General features: G+C 44.9%; 1 protein-coding gene across 1 annotated transcript in view; it reads right to left on the bottom strand.

Moving 5' to 3' along the window:
• Positions 1 to 18,008, bottom strand: part of PPIL2 (peptidylprolyl isomerase like 2) — a 68,742-nt gene extending 50,734 nt beyond the window's left edge. The window contains exons 1-6 of the mRNA XM_032705627.1: positions 17,902 to 18,008; positions 17,552 to 17,601; positions 17,110 to 17,155; positions 16,155 to 16,217; positions 15,936 to 15,987; positions 1,183 to 1,234 (exon numbers count right to left, since the gene is read on the bottom strand). Coding sequence (XP_032561518.1) covers positions 1,183 to 1,234; positions 15,936 to 15,987; positions 16,155 to 16,217; positions 17,110 to 17,155; positions 17,552 to 17,601; positions 17,902 to 17,933 — 295 coding nt within the window. The 5' untranslated portion in view covers positions 17,934 to 18,008. The remainder of the gene's footprint in view (positions 1 to 1,182; positions 1,235 to 15,935; positions 15,988 to 16,154; positions 16,218 to 17,109; positions 17,156 to 17,551; positions 17,602 to 17,901) is intronic.
• Positions 18,009 to 19,249: the final 1,241 nt, after the last annotated feature.

Below are 19,249 nucleotides of genomic sequence, written 5' to 3'. Positions count from 1 at the left end.
AGGGTATGGCCCAACTGATGGACACAGCAAGACACTGGTACAATGTGAGGGCTCGCTCCAGCTGCATAACAAAGAGCAAAGGCCCATGTTCTCAGTTCTAGCAAAAGCAAAACTACCTGTTGATCTGATAGAAGGCACTCAGAGGGATCATTAAATGGAAGAAACTGCAATACCCAAAGATCTTTTATATCATACAGGTGTGAAAAGAGAAGACCCTCACATGTAGCAACCATCCTACATGCTAAGATTTAAAGAAAAGTTTGCTGATGGACAGAAATACAACATGTTAATTTTCCTCTTTTGTTGCATTTTCCCTCGATCAATTAATGTTACAGAATGCACCCTTTTAAGGAAAAGGCTTCTGGCTGGCTGTCGTCATTCCACACCAGCATTATGAACTGGACTCCTTTAAGGAAAGTACAATATCACAGTATTTCTTGAAAACTTTGGCCACAGAAATTATTGATCAATTTTTAACACCCTGCTCTTGAGACAGATGGAACACAAGGTGCAGAAGAAATCCATCAGCTACAGAAAAAGCTTGTAGTCCATGGACTTTGGTAAGATAAGGAGACAGACACTCCAGAATTTTATTCCCACCTAATCTTTGCCACTCTCATTTCAAAGAAATCATTATCTGCTCTGTAGCAGATGAATTCATCTCCACTCTTTTCTTTTGTTCCCAGCATCCTCTCTTAGATGGCAGATTTTTTATCTTGCAGAAATAAAACTTGAGGCTGCTGTCTTGTGTGCTTCTACTCATAAAATCCCACATGTTCATTTAAGTCTAATCCCTTTTATAAACAAAAACCTGTTCAAAACCTAGTGAACAGCAAATATTGCCATAGGCAAGTTAGAAATAAGATAACATTACAGAAATTTGGCCTTTTCTGATTCTTTCCTTAAAGTAAACAGCACCTTGCTGCAGTAGCAGCTCTAGTGAAGTGAAATTGCTGAATAATTTACAGCTCCCCAGTGTAAAGAAAAACAGAAAGTGAACTTTAAAGGTAAACATATCACTCACGAGAAGTTATTCTACTCAAAAAATAAAAACCATGATAGAGAACAAAAACTATGTAACTTTACCATGAGTAAGATAAACTAGAATTTATTAAAGCACTCATTAAGGAAAAAAAACCCAAAAGACAACAAAACACCATCACAGAAAATGACTGCACTTACCTTCACTGTTTTTAGCAAAATTCAGCTTTATAAGTGATTTGGCATCTAGTTTCTAAAGAAAATGAAGCATTAAAAAGATTAATCACAACAGAATGTAACTAAGGAAATAAAAGGAAACTGTAACATCACTGTTAGGATTTTAATAGTACATAATTTATTAATAATATTTTGCAAGTTGTCTGAATCATCAGAACCCTGGGAATTTAAGTCACAGACAGCCCACCAAAACAAGACTCCCAGAACCTGAGAACTGGGATACATTTGTTTTCAGGGCTGTATTTGACACAGTACAGTGCCAACCACAGGGAATAAACTGAAGAAGTTGCACTGTGTCTTAGCACAAACTGAAAGGGGGCTTTGCATGGAAAGCTAAGAGGCAAAGATCATTGCTGCCTACCAGAAGGGGCAATTCAGCTGGGACCAAACCATAAAGCCACCAAGCCATTTTGGCAATCAAGCTTGATGCCTTTTCTGAAATAACTGTAATTTTCCTTTTAGTCAGGAAATGTGCAGCAGAGCCCACATGATAACTAGTAATAGTGAAGAGAAATGGAGCACAAGTTCTCTGGAGAAGCATTTGAGGTCATGAAGGGAGTCCCAGGAGAGATTTTCAGCCACTTAATCCCCAGGTAACAACTCCATGGAAGAGGGAACTGAGATGGCAGCTGAGGTTGGGATAATCTCCAGCTCTAGAGCAGACACTGCAAACTAAGGTAGTTCCTGCTCTCCCACCTTCATCTGAAGGATCTCTGTGGCATTTTCTGCTGCCCTCTCTCTGCAAAGGTTTTCTGACACGGGCAGGGAAGAACTATCGGGCTGGCAAACATCTCTGGATGATCAGGCTGCTCCCTCCCTAAAACATGAAAGCTGCAAACACCCCCAAAATAATAGTGAGTCTTCAGTAACATGACAGGGCAGGCCCACGTATGCCAGTCATTCCATAGGGTCACTGTGTGATCTGGGCACATCACTGGCATGGCAGGGCATCCCACAGGGCATCCCACAGGGCATCCCACAGGGCATCCCACAGCCCGCTGGGATGCTCAGGCAGTGCTCCACTGGGGCACTCAACGCAGACAAACGTCCAGCCCAGCAAGCTCAAGGCTGAGCCAGGATCCAAGACCTATAAAAAACAAACCCTTTGATTGTATCAGTCAGAAACTGCCAGAGACACTTTCACTGCCAAACTGATCATTAAAAGCACACACAGCACAGGCCGTTTAAAAGAAAGAATCGGTTTTCTTCTCAAAACATGCTGTAGTGGTTTGGACTTTGTTTTCCCCCAGAGGATAAGAAAAGTGGTAGACCCCAAGGGGTGGAAACCCCTGGAAGTTTTGAATTTCTGTCCAATGAGCGCTCCTGCAAAAAATGTAAACATATCACAACCAGACCGGAAGAGAAGAGTTGTAGTTTGAGGTTAGAAGAAGGTGGCCATGTTGTGAGCCACGAGGAAGGGGCTCTGAGCCCCACAGGGGGGGGCTTTGGCCCCCAGCCCCAGCGGGGACCTGCAGGGACCTGGAACAGCATAAAGCTGGGCTAGGTGCCTGTAGTTATGCCGGGAGATGTTTTCTCTCCATCGTGGGCAGGAGTAGTAGCAGACGCAGCGTCCGGAGACTCTGGTTAAGAGCCAGGACAGATAAGACCTGAACCAGAAGAGCAGCAGAAACAACATGCAGCACCAGAGAAAGAACTCCTGGAAGGAGAGCCGAGGAAGAGAGAGTCAGCAGCTGAGTTCTACAGAGTTCTTGGGGGTAAGAACTGATACCAGACCCCCCAAAACTCCTTTGAGACCTCCTGGAAGGAGGAAGTTGATAGACTCTTACTTGAAAGAGCCTTGAAGTGCGACATGCACTGTAGAGAGGAGCTGAGAAGCTCGGTCGTCCTGAGAACTCAGCCAGGACGGAGTGTGGGAGGTTGGCCTTGAGGCCCTCCCTTGCTGCAAGCTACAAAGAGGCTCGCAGCCTGAGACAGGGCACAGAGGCCCTGCAAGGAGCTTGAATCTCCTGAAGATACCAGACCGTCACGAAGACCCCCCTGTGCTTCGTGATATGACGTGGTGATACGACCTTGTCTGGGGTGACGAAGCCCACGGAAGACCACTCGTTTGGAGAGACGAGTGGCCGAGGGGGATACCCCCCTCGTGTGTGCTGGCAGAGATCCAGCTATCAGCTGCTACAAGAAACAGAAGAGACAGAGAGAGAGAGCCTGCTGCCTTAGAAGATGCTGCTGCTTAGTGACTGCTACTCTGAAGAAGCTGCTGCCCTGAGAGACTGGAAGGGATCTGTCCTTCTTTCCCTCCTGGACTTTTATTTGGAGGGGAGAAGAGATCTGATCCATTGTAAATACTTATGTCATGGTAGAGATAGTTGTAGTCGTGTGTATAATGTATTGTAGTATTTATTTGTATAGTCATTGTAATATATTCCCTTTCCCCATTCTGAGTCTGGTTGTGTTTTGTCTGGAAAAAAACCCATCTCACATTGGGTTGAGATGTGGGAGGGGGGATGGAGCTAGGGAATTGGAATTTGGGCTATCTCAAACCATGACACATGCACCTGAAGAGATTAGGGAGGTTTTTATACCACAGACAGCTCTTTATAAACAACTCTGAGTGGAGATCTGCCAGCCAGGGGCCAACACTGCTGCTCCAATCATTGTGGTAAAGAGTGGTAACAAAATCCCATGAAACTAAATCAGTGGGCTTTTTGTGCCTAATCAAAATCCATACTCTTAGCTCCGTGTACACATCGTGACAGCTGGACTCCTTCCTTTAGAGGAAGGCACTTCTCAAATTGCTCTCAACCAACTGGCAGGCTCATGTGCTGCCAGAAGGCTAACCACCTCTCTAATTTATTAGCAGGAAGAGCAATGAGGGCCAGTAGGAATAAGATGGGAAGGGGGAAAAGGGCAAGGCTAGGTTATATTTAGTTATGTGGTGGAAGACCAGTGCTGCTGCTTTTCCTTAAGTGAATTCTCAAAAAAAACCCCAAAACACTCCAGTTATCTGCCCACTACTAGGGTACAAAGGACAGCAAAGGCAATGGCAGCTTCTGAAATGACTAAGTGAATGCAGAGCTTTATTCATTTATTTATCTTCTTACATGAACAAAATTATCACAGAAGTACTAGGGGAACAGTAGAGTTGCCAAAATGAACATCTGATCCTGGACAGATCTGTTCAACCTAAATAACTATTAACACAAAGCAGCATCCATCTGTGCATATGTTGTGCAACAGCCCAAAACTCATGTTTCAGAAAAAGCTTCTTTAGAAATACAACCCCTGGAAACACTGATAATTTGAAGGAAGGTCCTTAAACTGCCTTCTTGGCAGCCCTGAGCTATGCCCAAAACATATGAGCAGATCATCTTCAAACAAAAATGGAAACAGTTCCCTAAGAAACAGTTTATCATGACTGAAGATTCAGATTTAGATCTTGACAGAAATTTAGCAGAAAAGAGACTAAACTGCCATGCAGACTTCCAGGGCACCAAAAGCTGCAGTGCACTGTTTCATCTGGCAATGCAGGATGTATCATTAGAAGTGCTGTCAAGCCCTTGGACTCTGACTCCATACCCAGGGAAATCATATGGTATTTCAGGTCACATCTTTCCATAATAGAGAAAAAGGCTATTTTTCAGCATCAGTTACTCATGGTGCATCAGCTGCTCGTGCTGGATCTGCTCCCCACTGAGACCAGCACTTACACAACAACAGTAAATAAAAAAATGGTGATTGTCAAGGAGGAGTTGAGATCTGCACACTGCCTGGAGTCTGCTTCCAGGGTGGGAACTCTGTAGTGAAATGCTGCATGACTACTATAAACTTTGATTGCTGCAGACTGGCCTCCCAATAGGCTCATGTTGAAGAAGTGACCTTGGCCTGTCAACTCACACCCTTTGGAGCAGCTCTGTGCCTCGGCCTGTGTGGCGAGGCAAGAGGGGGATTCAGTGTTTGGCCAAAGGAAATCTTTGGAGCCCCAGAACAGGTGATGATCTGCTACAAAGGACTGCTCAGTGCCCAAGACCAACTGCAGGATCTCACAACTACCCACAGAGCAGCTGCAGAGGAGGGAGTCCACACCCCAGGACTGCCGGGAGGTCCAGTTGTGGAAGATCTACACACTCCACAGGAAAGGATGAAAGAACATGATACAGGCAATATGTGTAATATTATTTTTTTCCTCTCAAGTTCTTCATTTCACATGAAAATAGGATTATCTTGTGTGTGTGTGAATCTCCTTTTATTTATTCTCCATCAAAAGTCAGAGCTTTCCAAGCACCATCACACAGTTTGTTGCCATGGAAATGACCATTATGCCACAAACCGGCGCTGGCCCTCACGGGGAGAGACAGCAGGAATGAATGAATCCCAAAATGAGTTAAAGTGCTTGTCTTCATGTATTTCTTAATAATGCATAAGAGAGCAAAAATATAGCATACACAGCTCAAGTTCAAAACTATTTCCAACCTGAGTTTCCCTGACACACAGCTACCATCCAGTTTCAGCTACCCTCCAGTGAAGAAAGCAAGGTAAAATAAAGTGTTTATTAAAAACACTTGATCTAATCAAAATTCTAAATTCTTAATGAAAATAAAAGGCTACAAGCATCTGCCACTTCCCCTAAGCAGAAATAAGAGCTGCATACTCACTTCTAAAAATATTTTATGCAGAAATACTGGAAAGCAGACGCATTTCACAGCACATAGTGCCAGCTGCTCCACAGCAAGGAAGGGCTAAAAAAAACCAAATGCAAACCGTGTGAGCTCTTCTCTCAGCTGACTCCTCTCTCCCAGGCACACTTCCACAAAGGCAGCCAAGGCTACGTTTGGCCATGACCTACTTTCCTGCAGCAGCGAGGAGCCCCAGCACCCTGCACACTGTCATCTGTCAGCTGACAGCGCCGGCTCCTGCGGGATCCCAAAGGGCAGCATCTCCAGGGATGCCCACCCCGGGTCAGTGGGGCACTGTGGCAGCTCGTGGGTGGAACACGCCGATTGTTTGCAATGAAATCCCTCCCTGTCACCGCTCTTGTGTCTCATGAAGAATGACCTACAATCCCCACACAGCAATTAGTTACACTCTCTGAACCTCTTTGGTCTGTGGCTGCATGTTCTTCTTGTTAATGAGGCTCTGGCCCGGTGGGATCCACAGCAGCCTGAAAAGCCACCTCTGCTCACACGTGGGCAGAGCTGGGATGGGTGGGAAGAGTTGTGTCCAGCACAGACAGATCTTCCTGCTCTACAACAGCAACTGAGGAAGTGCTGAAATGTTCAGCACCCTGATGGGACACACCGAATGGCCTCTGCCAGGAACACACAAAAATCCAAGGAAGCTCTCATGGGGAAAAATTAATGTGTCATGTCTCAACCGGTTGACAAAAATCACTCAGAGCTGGTGTGGCCATTTGGTAGGTTTTCATCCCACCAAAACAAGCAACACAGTTACCTCTGTAAAGAGAAAGCCAGAACTACTGATACTGAAACCCAATGTGGCCTACCAAGTACCAAATTTAGCTTAACAACAGCAAATGAATTTCACATTACATTCTTTGGATCCTTTAAAGATGAGACCTGTTACAGATAATTTTGTATACAACTTCCCATTTTAAGAAGCCCTTTTACAATTTTCCCTGCTATAAAATCTTACAAAAATATGGAGATATGAATTGAACAAATAGTATTGGAATAACTCCATGTATAATGTAACTTATTTCAGATCTTGCAAATGGATTTAGTGAGGATAAAGGGTATTGAGAATCCTCAAGTCTACACATTAGGGTATGTGACTGCAGAACTGCTTTAACAAGATAAGCCATCTTCATGTAGTTTAATACTTCATGACAAATTTGGGGTCAGAGCCAAGAGATCAGAACAGTCTCACAATTCAAGGTATTGTTTCTATGTTCAGTTCAACAGTAAAAATGCTTGACATGTATCATGTGGACAACTGCCTCCCAAATGCTAAAGAGCCACCCTCAATTCCTGTTCTGGGATGAAGCTGCTGTTTAACTGCAGTTTTCATGCACTGCTAAACTAATATGGAAATGGTCACAAAAGATCCTTCATTATGCACTTCCAGACCACTGTATTTACATATTTAAAAGTTAATTAAACTGACACCATATGGTCACCAAAGCCTTGTCCAGAGAATCATAAAGATATGCTTGATAACACACATGGCTCACAGAGAGCAGCAATAATGTTGCTCTATCAAAGAGCCCATTAACAGAAATTACCATGAGAAAAAGATGTATAGTTGCACGTGCAAGATCAAACCTGCAGCCTCAATGCAGTCAGAAGTCTGTCAATCCAGAGACCCACAGCCAAATATGACACGGTTCAAGGAAAATAAAGCTTTGCAGAAGCACCAAAACTCCAGTCCCCGATTATAGTGAAAAACAGGCAAGTAAGGATCTGTGGGAAACCTCATGCTGCATCTCATTTAAGGCTAGAGCACTTCACAGCTGCTAGTTTTTCAAGTGTCACAGCCACAAAATCCCATCCAATGTGCACTTTCACCAAAACACAGAAAAGGAAAAGAAGAGACCACCTGTTCAGTCTGTAAAACCTAGATGTAAATGCTTTTTTGCTGTAAGGGATATAATGCATTAGAAATAATGTCAGACTCATGTATCTGCCTGTGTCCAGAGGTGAGTTACTGGATCAAACACTGCCCACCACCACCACAGGCCCCAGGAGCAAGGCATGAAAGAGGCACAGCAGCTCGGCCAGGGACTCAGGACACTGGAGGGTTTTAAATGTCTCTTTTTGATAAAGCACTTGAACAGTGAGTACAGGCAAATCTCATCTTCTTCACCCTCACTGCTTTCCAAAGATACAGGGAATTGAAAAAGAAATCCTCTTTTCAGAACAGATAGAGACTAACTCTTAGTGGTGCTGAGTACACTGCTCTAAAACACACAGATCCAACTCCAGAAGAACAACCACCAACTGTCCATGTTTGTCAGTAACAAACGAGAGTGGGAAGTTTTCAGAAAAGCCAACACAAGAGAAGTCATCTTGCAGGATATCAGCCTCAGTGGGACCTTCATCCCCTTGACCCTCCAGTGTTTTATGACCATTTTCAATTATGACACATGACTTCCTGGTCACTCCTCAGGGCAGGAATCATGTCCTCATATGTTTTTATCCAAGAGCCTTGAAAATTTACGGTCACTAGTCAAATATTAACTCATTTAGACTGTTGACTAAAAGCTAATGATTTCTGAGGCAAATGAGGTAAGATGGCACAGCTCAGTTCTGCACACTGAAGAGTTCATCTCGTTCCAAGTGGGTTCTGGGCACCTGAGCAGAGCCTGTGCTGCTGCCCCAGACAGAAATGCCCCTGGAGGGAGATGCTGCACGAGGGTGCTGCAACCACCCCTGGCTGAGAGGCTGCTACTGGCCACAGAAACACAGGCAGCAACACCAACTGGAAACAAAACAAAACAAAAAAGAGAGAATAGGAAGCAACACTGCTCATCCTGGCTAACTCTTATTTGTAAGTAAGTACCTGCTTCTGAAATGACCCAGCTTATCAAGAAAAAAATGCAATAAATTACCATTTTCTCAAAGCATCCTTCCATCTAAATGGATACACTGAAACTGTTTTCAGTCTTATGCTATCATATGTAATATATCAAAGTATTATCAAAGTATTTCAGGAAGAGATTAGAAAATTTTCCTACCACTGTACCAGGCACTCACACAGCAATTACTGTGTATGATTAAGATTAACTCTGTTCAAAGAAGACATATTAAAATTTAACAGATGGGGAGAAGGGCAACTGTGACCATTTAGGGTATGAAGAACTTAAAGGCACGAAAACATCTGACAGGAAAATACAAGTCTCAACAAGAAAATGCCAAACACACAGCTGTAAACACCAACAGAGAGAAGGGCAATTCTGGCACAAATACAAACAAGACTAAGTTGGTCAACCCCAAAATTTACAGAAGATATCTATCAGATGAGAAACCATCAGAAGAACCTCTCAGCAGTCAGAGCAGGCAGAAAGCAAACAGCAGCTCAAGGCAGAGCATGCAGTTCTCAAAGCAGACTGTGAGAGAGCCGAGGACCCCAGACGATCTTCCACTTTTCTGTTCCTGATCATTTCACCTTTCTTTCTGCAACACATGAAAACCAAGCTGGATTTGTCTGAATCATTTTTCAGCAGCAAAGTTTTCCTTGGTTTTATTTCTGTAAGCTTTGTTCTGTGCTCTGTAATAATGTATTACTCACCCAGAACAGAACTGTATTCCCATCCCCCACTGAAACTTTTTTTACAAATAAACAAGAAAAATAACTCACTTCAAATGTACAAGAAAAAATATGGTAAGTTTAACAAAAGGGAAAAAAGGGGGCAATTGACATTTAAATTTAAGCAGTATCTGAAGACCTGACTGAGTTGCATTAGACAAATTAAGAAACATACTTTGAATTTCAAAGCTGAAGATGTGCCGACTTCTTCTGGCATGTATGTGAAAAGCATTCTCTAGAGAAGAATTATAATTCTCATTTATACATCACTCCTATTACATCCAAATGATACCTGAAGTTACTGATCCACCTAAATGATCACTCATATCCAAAGCCCCAGGGAGAAAATGCAGCAGAGACTACTTGGATTTCAGGTGCTGTGTTCTGGTGCTGAGATAAAAAACAGTGAAAGAGGGACGTGACTCACTCCTGGATTTTTCAACATAATGAAAAATATCTCAACTGGTCAAACTATTTTGCTCTTAATTAGACAGTCCAAGCATTCTAGATATGGAAAACTGATGTGGAAATAGCCTGCCTGTGGAAGGCTGCACAGCATTTTCTTCTCAACATTTTGTATCTAGAGAAAGGATAAAAAAGCTCAAAGTAAGAACAATCTCTTTGGAAACAGTAAGTGCATAAAATTTTCAAGAGAAAAAGAGGAAAAATCATAAGGAATATCTGACTCCTGCTGCAATGTGCCATTTTTAGATCATCAGAATCCTAAGGTAACATTACCACCATGTTGCAGAAAGGTCCAGACAAGCACCTTGAAAATGCATCCCAGTGAACATTATCTGCAGCTATTACATTTTCCTGACAATGTACACTGCTCCACTGGGTCACCTTCAAACCACAGGCTCATTGATGACATCCATTATTTGCCACTCATTATCTAGAAACACACCTGGAATAACACAACGAAAGCAGCAATCTGCAGTAAATTACTGCACAGGCCAGGGCTGATTTAGCCAAGGAGGGCCTCGTGAAACCTGAACTTGTCCTCTTCCCAGATCTGCTCCACTCAGCTCAGGGCTGGATGAGTTTTGTCTGTGGTTGTGACCTCAACACCTGTGACTCCTCAGTGTGTGAAGTTCATCCAACCACCCACAGGAATCCATTCCTGAAACACACGGGCCCTGCACTGATCATTTGATACAAGTGGAAAGCAATTTGTAGTGAACCATAAAGCCCTGGCTGGAACTTAAACTGCCCTTTAGCACCTGCTACTACTGTCCTAGCTGTTCCCCACACTGCTCACACACTGCACTTTCTTTACTCACAATATTGCCAAAGTAGGAAAAATACCTAATCCCTCTTTCTCATTATGTTCACTCCTCGGGTGAAGAAATTATTATCAATGCTTTCTATTTCTCTATCTATGCTTTCAAAATACATACATGGTAAAAACACTTTTATGTTTAAGGAAGTTTCACCTTTGTTCCAATTTCTGCATCCTTTTCAGGCAGGATTTCCCTTATTTAGACAGCCAAAGACTTTTTTAAGTGCATTAAAAAAAGGGCTGTAAGGTTGTTTGTTCCTTTTTAAAGTGGGATTAATAAATTCAGCAGTAAAAGAAATAATCTCCATATCCTCTTCATCAAAGCAGGTCAGCAAGCTTCACTGCAAGACCAGCAACCGATTTCTATGAGACTGACTGCAATCTAGTTGATCAAATGGAAAAGAAACCATGCTTTCACAATAAAATGAGGTAACAACCACCATCAGCATTTGGGAGAGCAATTAGCTACTAATATATTTAAGAAATGTATTTGAGAATGATTTTCCAAAGTTTTGAAATAACAGATTTGGTTGCAATTTTTTCTTTCGAGGGTAAGAAGCTATTGGTTTTGAAAGTGCCTGTAACTATTCAGGCAAGCATCATCTCACCAATCTCACTTCAAATCAATGCTGAAGAAGGTCCCTGCTGCAGGCCTGGTGAGCAGCACTGGGGGCAGGAGTGCCCATGGCAGGGACCTGCTGCAGGTACTGCAGCTCCAGGCTCTGCTGCTCCCACTGCAGCTCCAGGCTCTCCTGCTCCCACTGCAGGTCCCTGCTGCAGGGCAGGGCAGCTCCAGGCTCTGCTGCTCCCACAGCCTGGGCACACAGGCACTGCACAAGCCAGGCACCTGCACTGCCACACTTATTTGATCACCTTAGCCATAATTTCAGCCCAAGTCAGGTTTATTTGGTAAACACGGGATTAAGAGTGTGGGAGAAAACCAGTAAATGTTTATGCTGTACGCAAAGCAAAACTTTGTGTCCAGCCCTCTCTTTTAAAAAGGCAGATGTCTTACTGGAAAAAGTCAGATTTTCAGCCTTCTGACTTCAAAGTTAGTTCTCATGTTCATGTCAGTGGTTCTACTACTTCTCCATATGCACCAGGTTCTTCTTTATGGTTATCTTCAGAGGCAGTCCAAGTAAAAGGCTTTTCTAACCCTAAAAAACCCTCAGAATTTATAAAAATCTTCCTCTTTAACCTAATAACAAGCTTGTGACACTTTAAAAAATGCTCTCTCTGGCCTGCAGGTGTGGATCCTAACCTTGCATGAGACAGGGCACAGCACAGTGTGTTCTGCCTCATCTGGAGCAGAGATGTGACTGCAGGTCTCACAAACCCACCACACTGCACCTCCAGGTCTCCTCCCCTGACTCCTGGGCACATGTTCAGCCCAAGCTAAATGAACTCGACTGAGCTTGTTTACCCTTGAAGACAGACACACAGAACAGCCAGGCAGCTGCACAGGGCCCTTACCAGGGCACTGGCTCTCTGGGACAGGCAGGATCAGCAGACATGGACTGCAGTGTGCTCCAAGCAGTGCAGAAAGAATTCACACAGGGGAGCCCTCGACATGAGTTTAACAGTAGATGCACTTAAAGCAGTCACAAAATTGACTTTGGACCAAAGCCTTAGAAGCAAACATCAGAAATCAACTGGCTTTCCAGTGTTCAAAAGAACTAAATTCCCACAGAAAAGGGGGAACAAGAGACAAGGACAGTAGCTACTGATGAGACAGGGAAAGAGAGACATATGTCCACGGTTACAGAGCCTTGGTCAGGGCTGAAGTACAGCCACAATAATCTGGCCTGCCCACACACAGTCAGAATGCCACTGAACCAGAGTGGAAAAAATAGGTATTGACATCAGACACGTTACAGTGCAAAGGAGGAAAAATAGCTCAGCCCACATATAACATATCCATGCAACAAAGAACAATTTCCTTGAAATTCCTGTCAAAAGGCACATTGCTCTATCATCTGTTCATACTTGAGATTCCAACAAACCAGACATGCTCTGGCCCATCTCTCTCCTTGGAAACAGGTCTCTGAGCCCAGCTGGCTGCCTCGTGTGGGCACGCTGGTCTGGCTGGTAGAACGTGAAACCTCCTGGCAAGCCTGCAACTCTCCCCAAGCCAACAAGTTCACTGAGAACTTCTACTGTTCTCAGTAAAAAGGAATGAGCTAACTGTGACTTCCCTCTTTTATTCTATGCAATTTTAGTGTAAAGATAAGCTAGGGCAGTGTCCTGACAAAGCTGCCAAAAAAACTAAAGGAGCCAATGCTGACTGACAGGTTGTAGTTGAGCTGCAAGAGATGCACTGTTTCTTCAAAAATCATTGGTGTAGTAACATAAGCATTTTCTATCCCAATGTATTCTTAAAAAGGGGGGGAGAATAAATCTAAAGTTATTTTCTGGAATAGTTTATGGGAAACTCTAGGCAAGGGTCAACAGTGATATGTTTCTCTTAAACGGATATTGGTGTCCTTACTGCACTTCAGGAGAATGTTCAGAAAAGCAAAAAAAAATAAACCATAAGCCATTAGAAAGTCTAGAAAAGGAAAACAAAAGAAAAATATTAAAATATTTTAAATATATAAAAGAACAACTGTGATCTTGGCATTGCAGCATTTCTTTAAAAGGAAGGCTGGTCCAATAGTTTAGGATTCAGAAGAGTCAGAGAAGTCCCTTGTAGATCAGCTCACAAACATCCAGTTAATAAAAGACCATCACAGTCCTACCCTGGAGCACTGTGAAGACAAACACATTAATGACTGCAAGGCTCTCCAGTTCTCCACTGAGGGGTCCACTTCAGAAATAAGAAGCCAGACAGAATTAGTGAGTGCCAAGAGTGCACCATTAACAACACCAATTCCAAGCAGCCTGTTGACTTCTCTTAAGCATCTGTCCTGTAGCAAACCATAATAAGAGAAGTACAAACCACAAAGGATTTCATTATAATTTTTTACTTCAAGACAAATAAATGGAAAAATTCTCCAGAGCCTCATCACCAATGTGTGCAAAGTAACTTCATAAAACCCTGTACAAAACATGGCACTGCAGCTGATCTGGCTCAATTCCTTTCTGAACAAACCCAGAGTCTTTCTGTAAGTCACCAGTTCATTACAGAAAGTACCTTCTGGTTTCCACAGGCAAGCTGCACAGGGCACAGAAGGTGCACACACAGTGACAGATTAAACAGAGGACAGCACAGTGCAGGGATGCACAAGCTCAGTCCACTGATTCCCTCTGCCCCTACCCTGCCTTGTCCCAGCACCCCCATCCCCTTCCTCCCCCATCCAAAAATCTGAGCTAGCCCTCTGGGAAACAAAGGCCAAGCTACAGCTCTTCCTTCAGTGCCACTCTTCGACCTACAGCTCCACAGGGCTGGGTTCAGCAGGGCTGGGTGCTGTTCTGGACAACAAGGGGCTCCTTTTGCTTCCAGCTGATCTGAACACCTCTGTCCTGGGGAGGAGAGAGCTGGACAGCAGCAGTCCAGAACACAACAAAAGGGGAGAAGAAAGGGCTGCCCAGACAGAGTGATGCAGAGGAAAAGGGGGTGGATGTTGAGGAGAGCTGGAGGTGCACTGCAGAACAAACAGAGAGGAACAAGCCTGGGTGAACTCCACTCAAAGCCAGACTTCATTTGAGCATTTATGGTTCACCAGGTATATTTTCACAGTCTCCCTCTCTCTGTATTACACAAGACCACTGGGCACATTACACTTCTTGCTTAGCGTTTACTGCAAGTAATTTTAAACCACATCACAGTCCACAGTCTGCAACGAGAGCAGGTGTCACAGAGCTGCTCTGGGTGAAAAAAACTGATCTGGCAACAGCCCAAAACTCCCAGCCAATGCAGAGCAGCAAGGTGGTGAGAGGCTGGCAAAACCAAATGAAACAGCTGTAATTGCATTCCTTCTCAACAATACACTGGCCTCCTCATGTGTGAAGAAAGACCTTCAGTCATCTCTCCATGGCACAAACACACCTGCAGGAAGATATGGAGTCTCAGACAGACTGTTCAGATGCAGAGTTTGGAATGCTGCATCTGTATTTAGCTTCACCTCGTATCTGTCTGCTGGGAAAATCTTTAATCAAACACAAGATGTTTCAGAAACAATCTCACAGCCCAGAGCCATCTGCAAACCTCCCCAATCCTGGGCAGTGGCTGCCTCCCAGTGTCCGGGAAAGTAACTGCACACACTGAAGGAAAAAATAAGTTTCGGTAGCTCAAGCAACAATTTCTGCTTAAAATTTTCCTCTATGCCCTCATAAACAATGCACTCTTTTTAACACATCAGAAAAAAAACATAATTCCAACAAGGAAACATTTCCTGTACCTCATATTTATTTGGTGCTCTACAGCTTCTTCCTATTACAGAAAGTAATCCCTTCATAATTATCATTTATGCAGAAAAAGTGGGGAGAAAGCCACAAAGGCACTGAAATCCCACTCTCACAGTGAACTATCATGAGAGAAGCTTTCTGAAATATAACTCAAAAGCTTTCTGAAAGATAATTCAAAAGATTTTGTAGTTTAGGCTTACCATTCATAATATCATCTACTAATCTCTTTAATCTGCATAACACCAAATACCCTCTGGGTAAGGAAACACTGCTGCAAGTTTAATCCCAGCTGGAGATGTGCCAGCCCCCTGCCCTGCACAGACCAGAACTCTGCCTACATGAGGCCACAGCACAGAGCCTTTTCCAGCAGTGACCAGTCAGGCTCTCTGGGCAGCACCAGCAGGGACAAAAGAGCTCCTATTTCCACTGCTCAGATGTCATTAGGCCACACCTGTAAGGCAGCAAGAGCTTCTGGGAATTCACATAAATAAACCACACACTTCCTCTGCCTACTATTTACAACCCACTTATAAAAAATAAATATATGTAATGCTGTCCTCTTTCTTCCACACACAGACTGAGACTGAGTATTTTCTACTACAGGGATCATCAGCATGATGAAGTGGGGGATATCAGGTCTAAAATTCCAAAGCCTCCCTTTTTTCAGCTAAAAAGAGATCCCCAGTAAATCTCTACATTCATTTCAGCAAAACTGATCTCACAAATATGATCTTTAAAACAGCACTCCCCTTAAAACTTCTTTTGCTTTCACCAAAGCATTTTTGTTTCTCCAATACACTAAACAGGAACCTGAGCATAAGGAAAGCAGAGACCTGATGTGAATACACCCATCACTACTTACTTCTCCTGTGATTGGATTGGTTCCATATTTCTTTATCCAAGGAACAATGCTCCTGAAAAAAGAAGGGATAAAGTAATAAGTGACAAACACCATCAGAAACCTCTATTAGATGGGCATTTTCTTATTTTTCTTGCCAACTTGCTAAGACCAAGTGATGATTAAGCAGCTGTAACCAGCTCAACAACACAAAAATAAAGGTAAATTCAGGCAGTAACTTACAGTATGTCAAAGACTGTCCCATCTGGTGTGCAAACTGGGTATTCAAACGGCTGCAGAGACAAACTAGAAAAGAGAGAACACATTCTTGTCAGCAAAATCAGCTGGAAATCATGGTGACAGAGGCAAATAACACGTTGCTGATTCACTTGCACGTTAAAGCAAGGCCTATACCAATGAAAATACTGAGTGGCTGCCAATGCCCACTACCTGGCTCTACATAAATTAGATTAAGAACAAAATCCACGAGAGGAACCGGTGCTGCCCTCAGGAACCTGTAGCTGTCATCACTCACAGCCACAGAGCCAGGGGATGCTGTAACACCCCCAAGACCTGCTTTCGTTGCCATGTTCAACAGAAACACTCCCTGTCTTTGCACTGGAATGGGCTGGGGAACAACTGGCAATGACATCCCTAACCCATGTCAGGGATGCTTCCATAGCCCAGCAGTTGTTGGCCAAGCAGCAGCAGTTTGTAGATGTGGAAGGTAATGTCTTGACCCACCCAATTTACAAGAGGATTTCTAACCCAATTCTGCCAACTCCCTTCTTTCCCTCCACACTTTAAACAGTAAATTCTAAACAGAAAAAAATGGCAGAAATATTCCCTCAATCTACCTAATCCCTGCCTCAGCAAGAGGAGTGATTGACCAAGCATGTTCTGAGCAGGGAAAAGTAGACTCAAGCCCTGATTGCAGAGATTTGAAAGACTGGAATGTACCCAGTCACTGTCCTGCATTATTTTATCACTTGTGTACTCTTGCAGCCATCAGCTCCCACCTCTGCAGACACTAAACATGGCAAGTGTAGATATTGTTTCAGTTCTTAATGAAGTTTTTCTTGCCACACCACTGTCCCAGCAGGTAGGAGGCAATGAAAGTAACTGCTTTGGTTCAGTGTCAACAGCCTGACAAACAGATGCATCATTTAATAATGATAATGTAAATCTGTTATCTTACCTGCAGTGATCAAATGATAAACGCCTAAAATTAGTTCGAGGAAGGTCTGTTCATGGAAAAAGAAAACCCATAAAACTGAGTTTAAGAAACACATTGCATTCTAGGTAACAAAGAAACATTTGAAAGTTACATTTTGCTACGTCAGTGGGCAACTTACTGATGATAACACAGTAAAGCTTGCAAACCTCTAACTCTACCAGACTCCCCTGCCCTGAAATTACACGGCCAGAAAAAGATCGCAACAGAGCCGAGTTTAAATCTGATTGCTAACAACACTCGGGCTCTGCCCCACCAGTGGGCGCAGGACTTTTGGAGGGCGGGGACACTCAGCGGGGCTACTCAGAAATGTCCCCGCTGAGCTCTGGGGCTCAGCACCCCATGTGCTCGGGGAGGGCCCCCCAGCGCCCGCCCAGAGGGACGGGGGGGCCCCTCGGCCCCTTACCTGCTTTCTTGCCCCCGTAGAACTGCGTGTACTCGGCGCACGTGATGTACCTGCGGGACAGGGGGCACTGAGGGGCGGCCCAGAGCCAGGCCCAGACCCGGCCCAGACCCAGACCCGGCTCGGCCCAGACCCAGAGCCAGGCCCAGACCCGGCCCAGACCCAGAGCCAGACCCAGACCCGGCCCAGACCCAGAGCCAGGCCCAGACCCAGAGCCAGACCCAGACCCAGACCCGGCCCAGACCCAGAGCCAGACCCAGACCCGGCCCGGCCCAGACCCAGACCCAGCCCTGGCTCGACCCAGACCCAGCCCCGGCCCGGCCTCCCGCACCCCCGGCCCCACCCCAGCTCACATCTTGTCCTTCTGGTGCTGTCTCTTGCCCATGGCGGCGGCTCGGCCCAGCCCCGGCCCGCTCTCGGCCCCAGCTCAGCCCGCGCTCCCGGCTCGGCCGCGCCTTCCGCCGGTGCAGCGGAACGGCCGCGGCGCGGAAACTGCGGCGGCGGGCGGAGCGTTCCGGGGCCGCGCCGGGCCGGGCCAGGCTGGGAGAGCCGGGATGGATGTTCGGCCTGGAAAAGGGAGGAGGCAGCGGAGAACCTTCCAGGGCCTGCAGGGCTGCAGGGAGCCGGAGAGGGACTCTCCGTCAGGAGCTCCAGTGACAGCACAGGGAGTGATTGGGAACCGAAACGGGAGACGAGGGAGGAATCCTTCCCTGTGAGGGGGGGAGGCCCTGGCACAGTTTGCCCAGAGAAGCTGTGGCTGCCCCATCCCTGGGAGTGTCCCAGGCCAGGCTGGATGGGCTTGGAGTAACCTGGGCTGGTGGAAGGTGTCCCTGCCCATGGCAGGGGTGGGACTGGATCAGCTTCAAGATCCCTTCCAACCCTTAACGTTCTGTGATTCTAAAAAGGCAACTAAAGTTTATGAAGTTGTCTTAATAAAATAAATGGTCACAAGTCTTCCTCCCCTGAGGAAAGTGTGTGTGTGTTTGCAGTGAGTGCTGTTTGGCACCTCTGAGCTGTTTGGCACCTGCTTTTAAATATAAAATTCTGCTTCACGTACCCCAGGTGAAACTCAGGCACAGGTTACTTCCCCATCACTTACAGGCCAGGCCAGAGGGCAGCGGGTGCTGCTGGTGGCACTGCAGCCCCCTTTGCACAGTGTGATACAGCCTGAGGTAGAGCCCTCACAGCCCCCTCTGGAAAAGGAAGGTGCTGAATGTAGCAGAAAATGTGAAAATGAACAACGTAAGAAAAATGTTCCTCTTAATTTAAATATTTTATTCCATGGAATTTATAATATTCCTGGTCTGTCGGGCAGTGACAGAATCTCCCAAGAAAAAATAGGGAGAAGAACCTACTTGGTGCTCAGCATGGAGATAGCTTTTCACAAAAAATAGTTCAGCATCTCTTCAAAGACTCAACAACAAAGAAGAATTTACCATCCCTTAGCTAATTACCTTTAAATCCCATTAAATAACCTTAATTATAAGACTGGTATAAACAGCACAAGGCTGAACAGAGGATGGTCAGAATCCCGACACCTTTAGGAGGAGGAAAGAAGCACCTGTGCCAGAGCTTTCACTTATCAAACACCTCCAAACCCAGCCATGCTCATTTTTCCTTTCTTGTTGAACCATCTTTCTTACAGCTGCCCACACAGAGCCACTGGGAGCCAAACCCATACAGAAGTGACTCCCAGACTCC

Source organism: Chiroxiphia lanceolata, chromosome 18, assembly GCF_009829145.1.
Source record: "Chiroxiphia lanceolata isolate bChiLan1 chromosome 18, bChiLan1.pri, whole genome shotgun sequence".
Taxonomy (NCBI): domain Eukaryota; kingdom Metazoa; phylum Chordata; class Aves; order Passeriformes; family Pipridae; genus Chiroxiphia; species Chiroxiphia lanceolata.
This window is presented reverse-complemented; position numbering and strand designations above follow the sequence as displayed.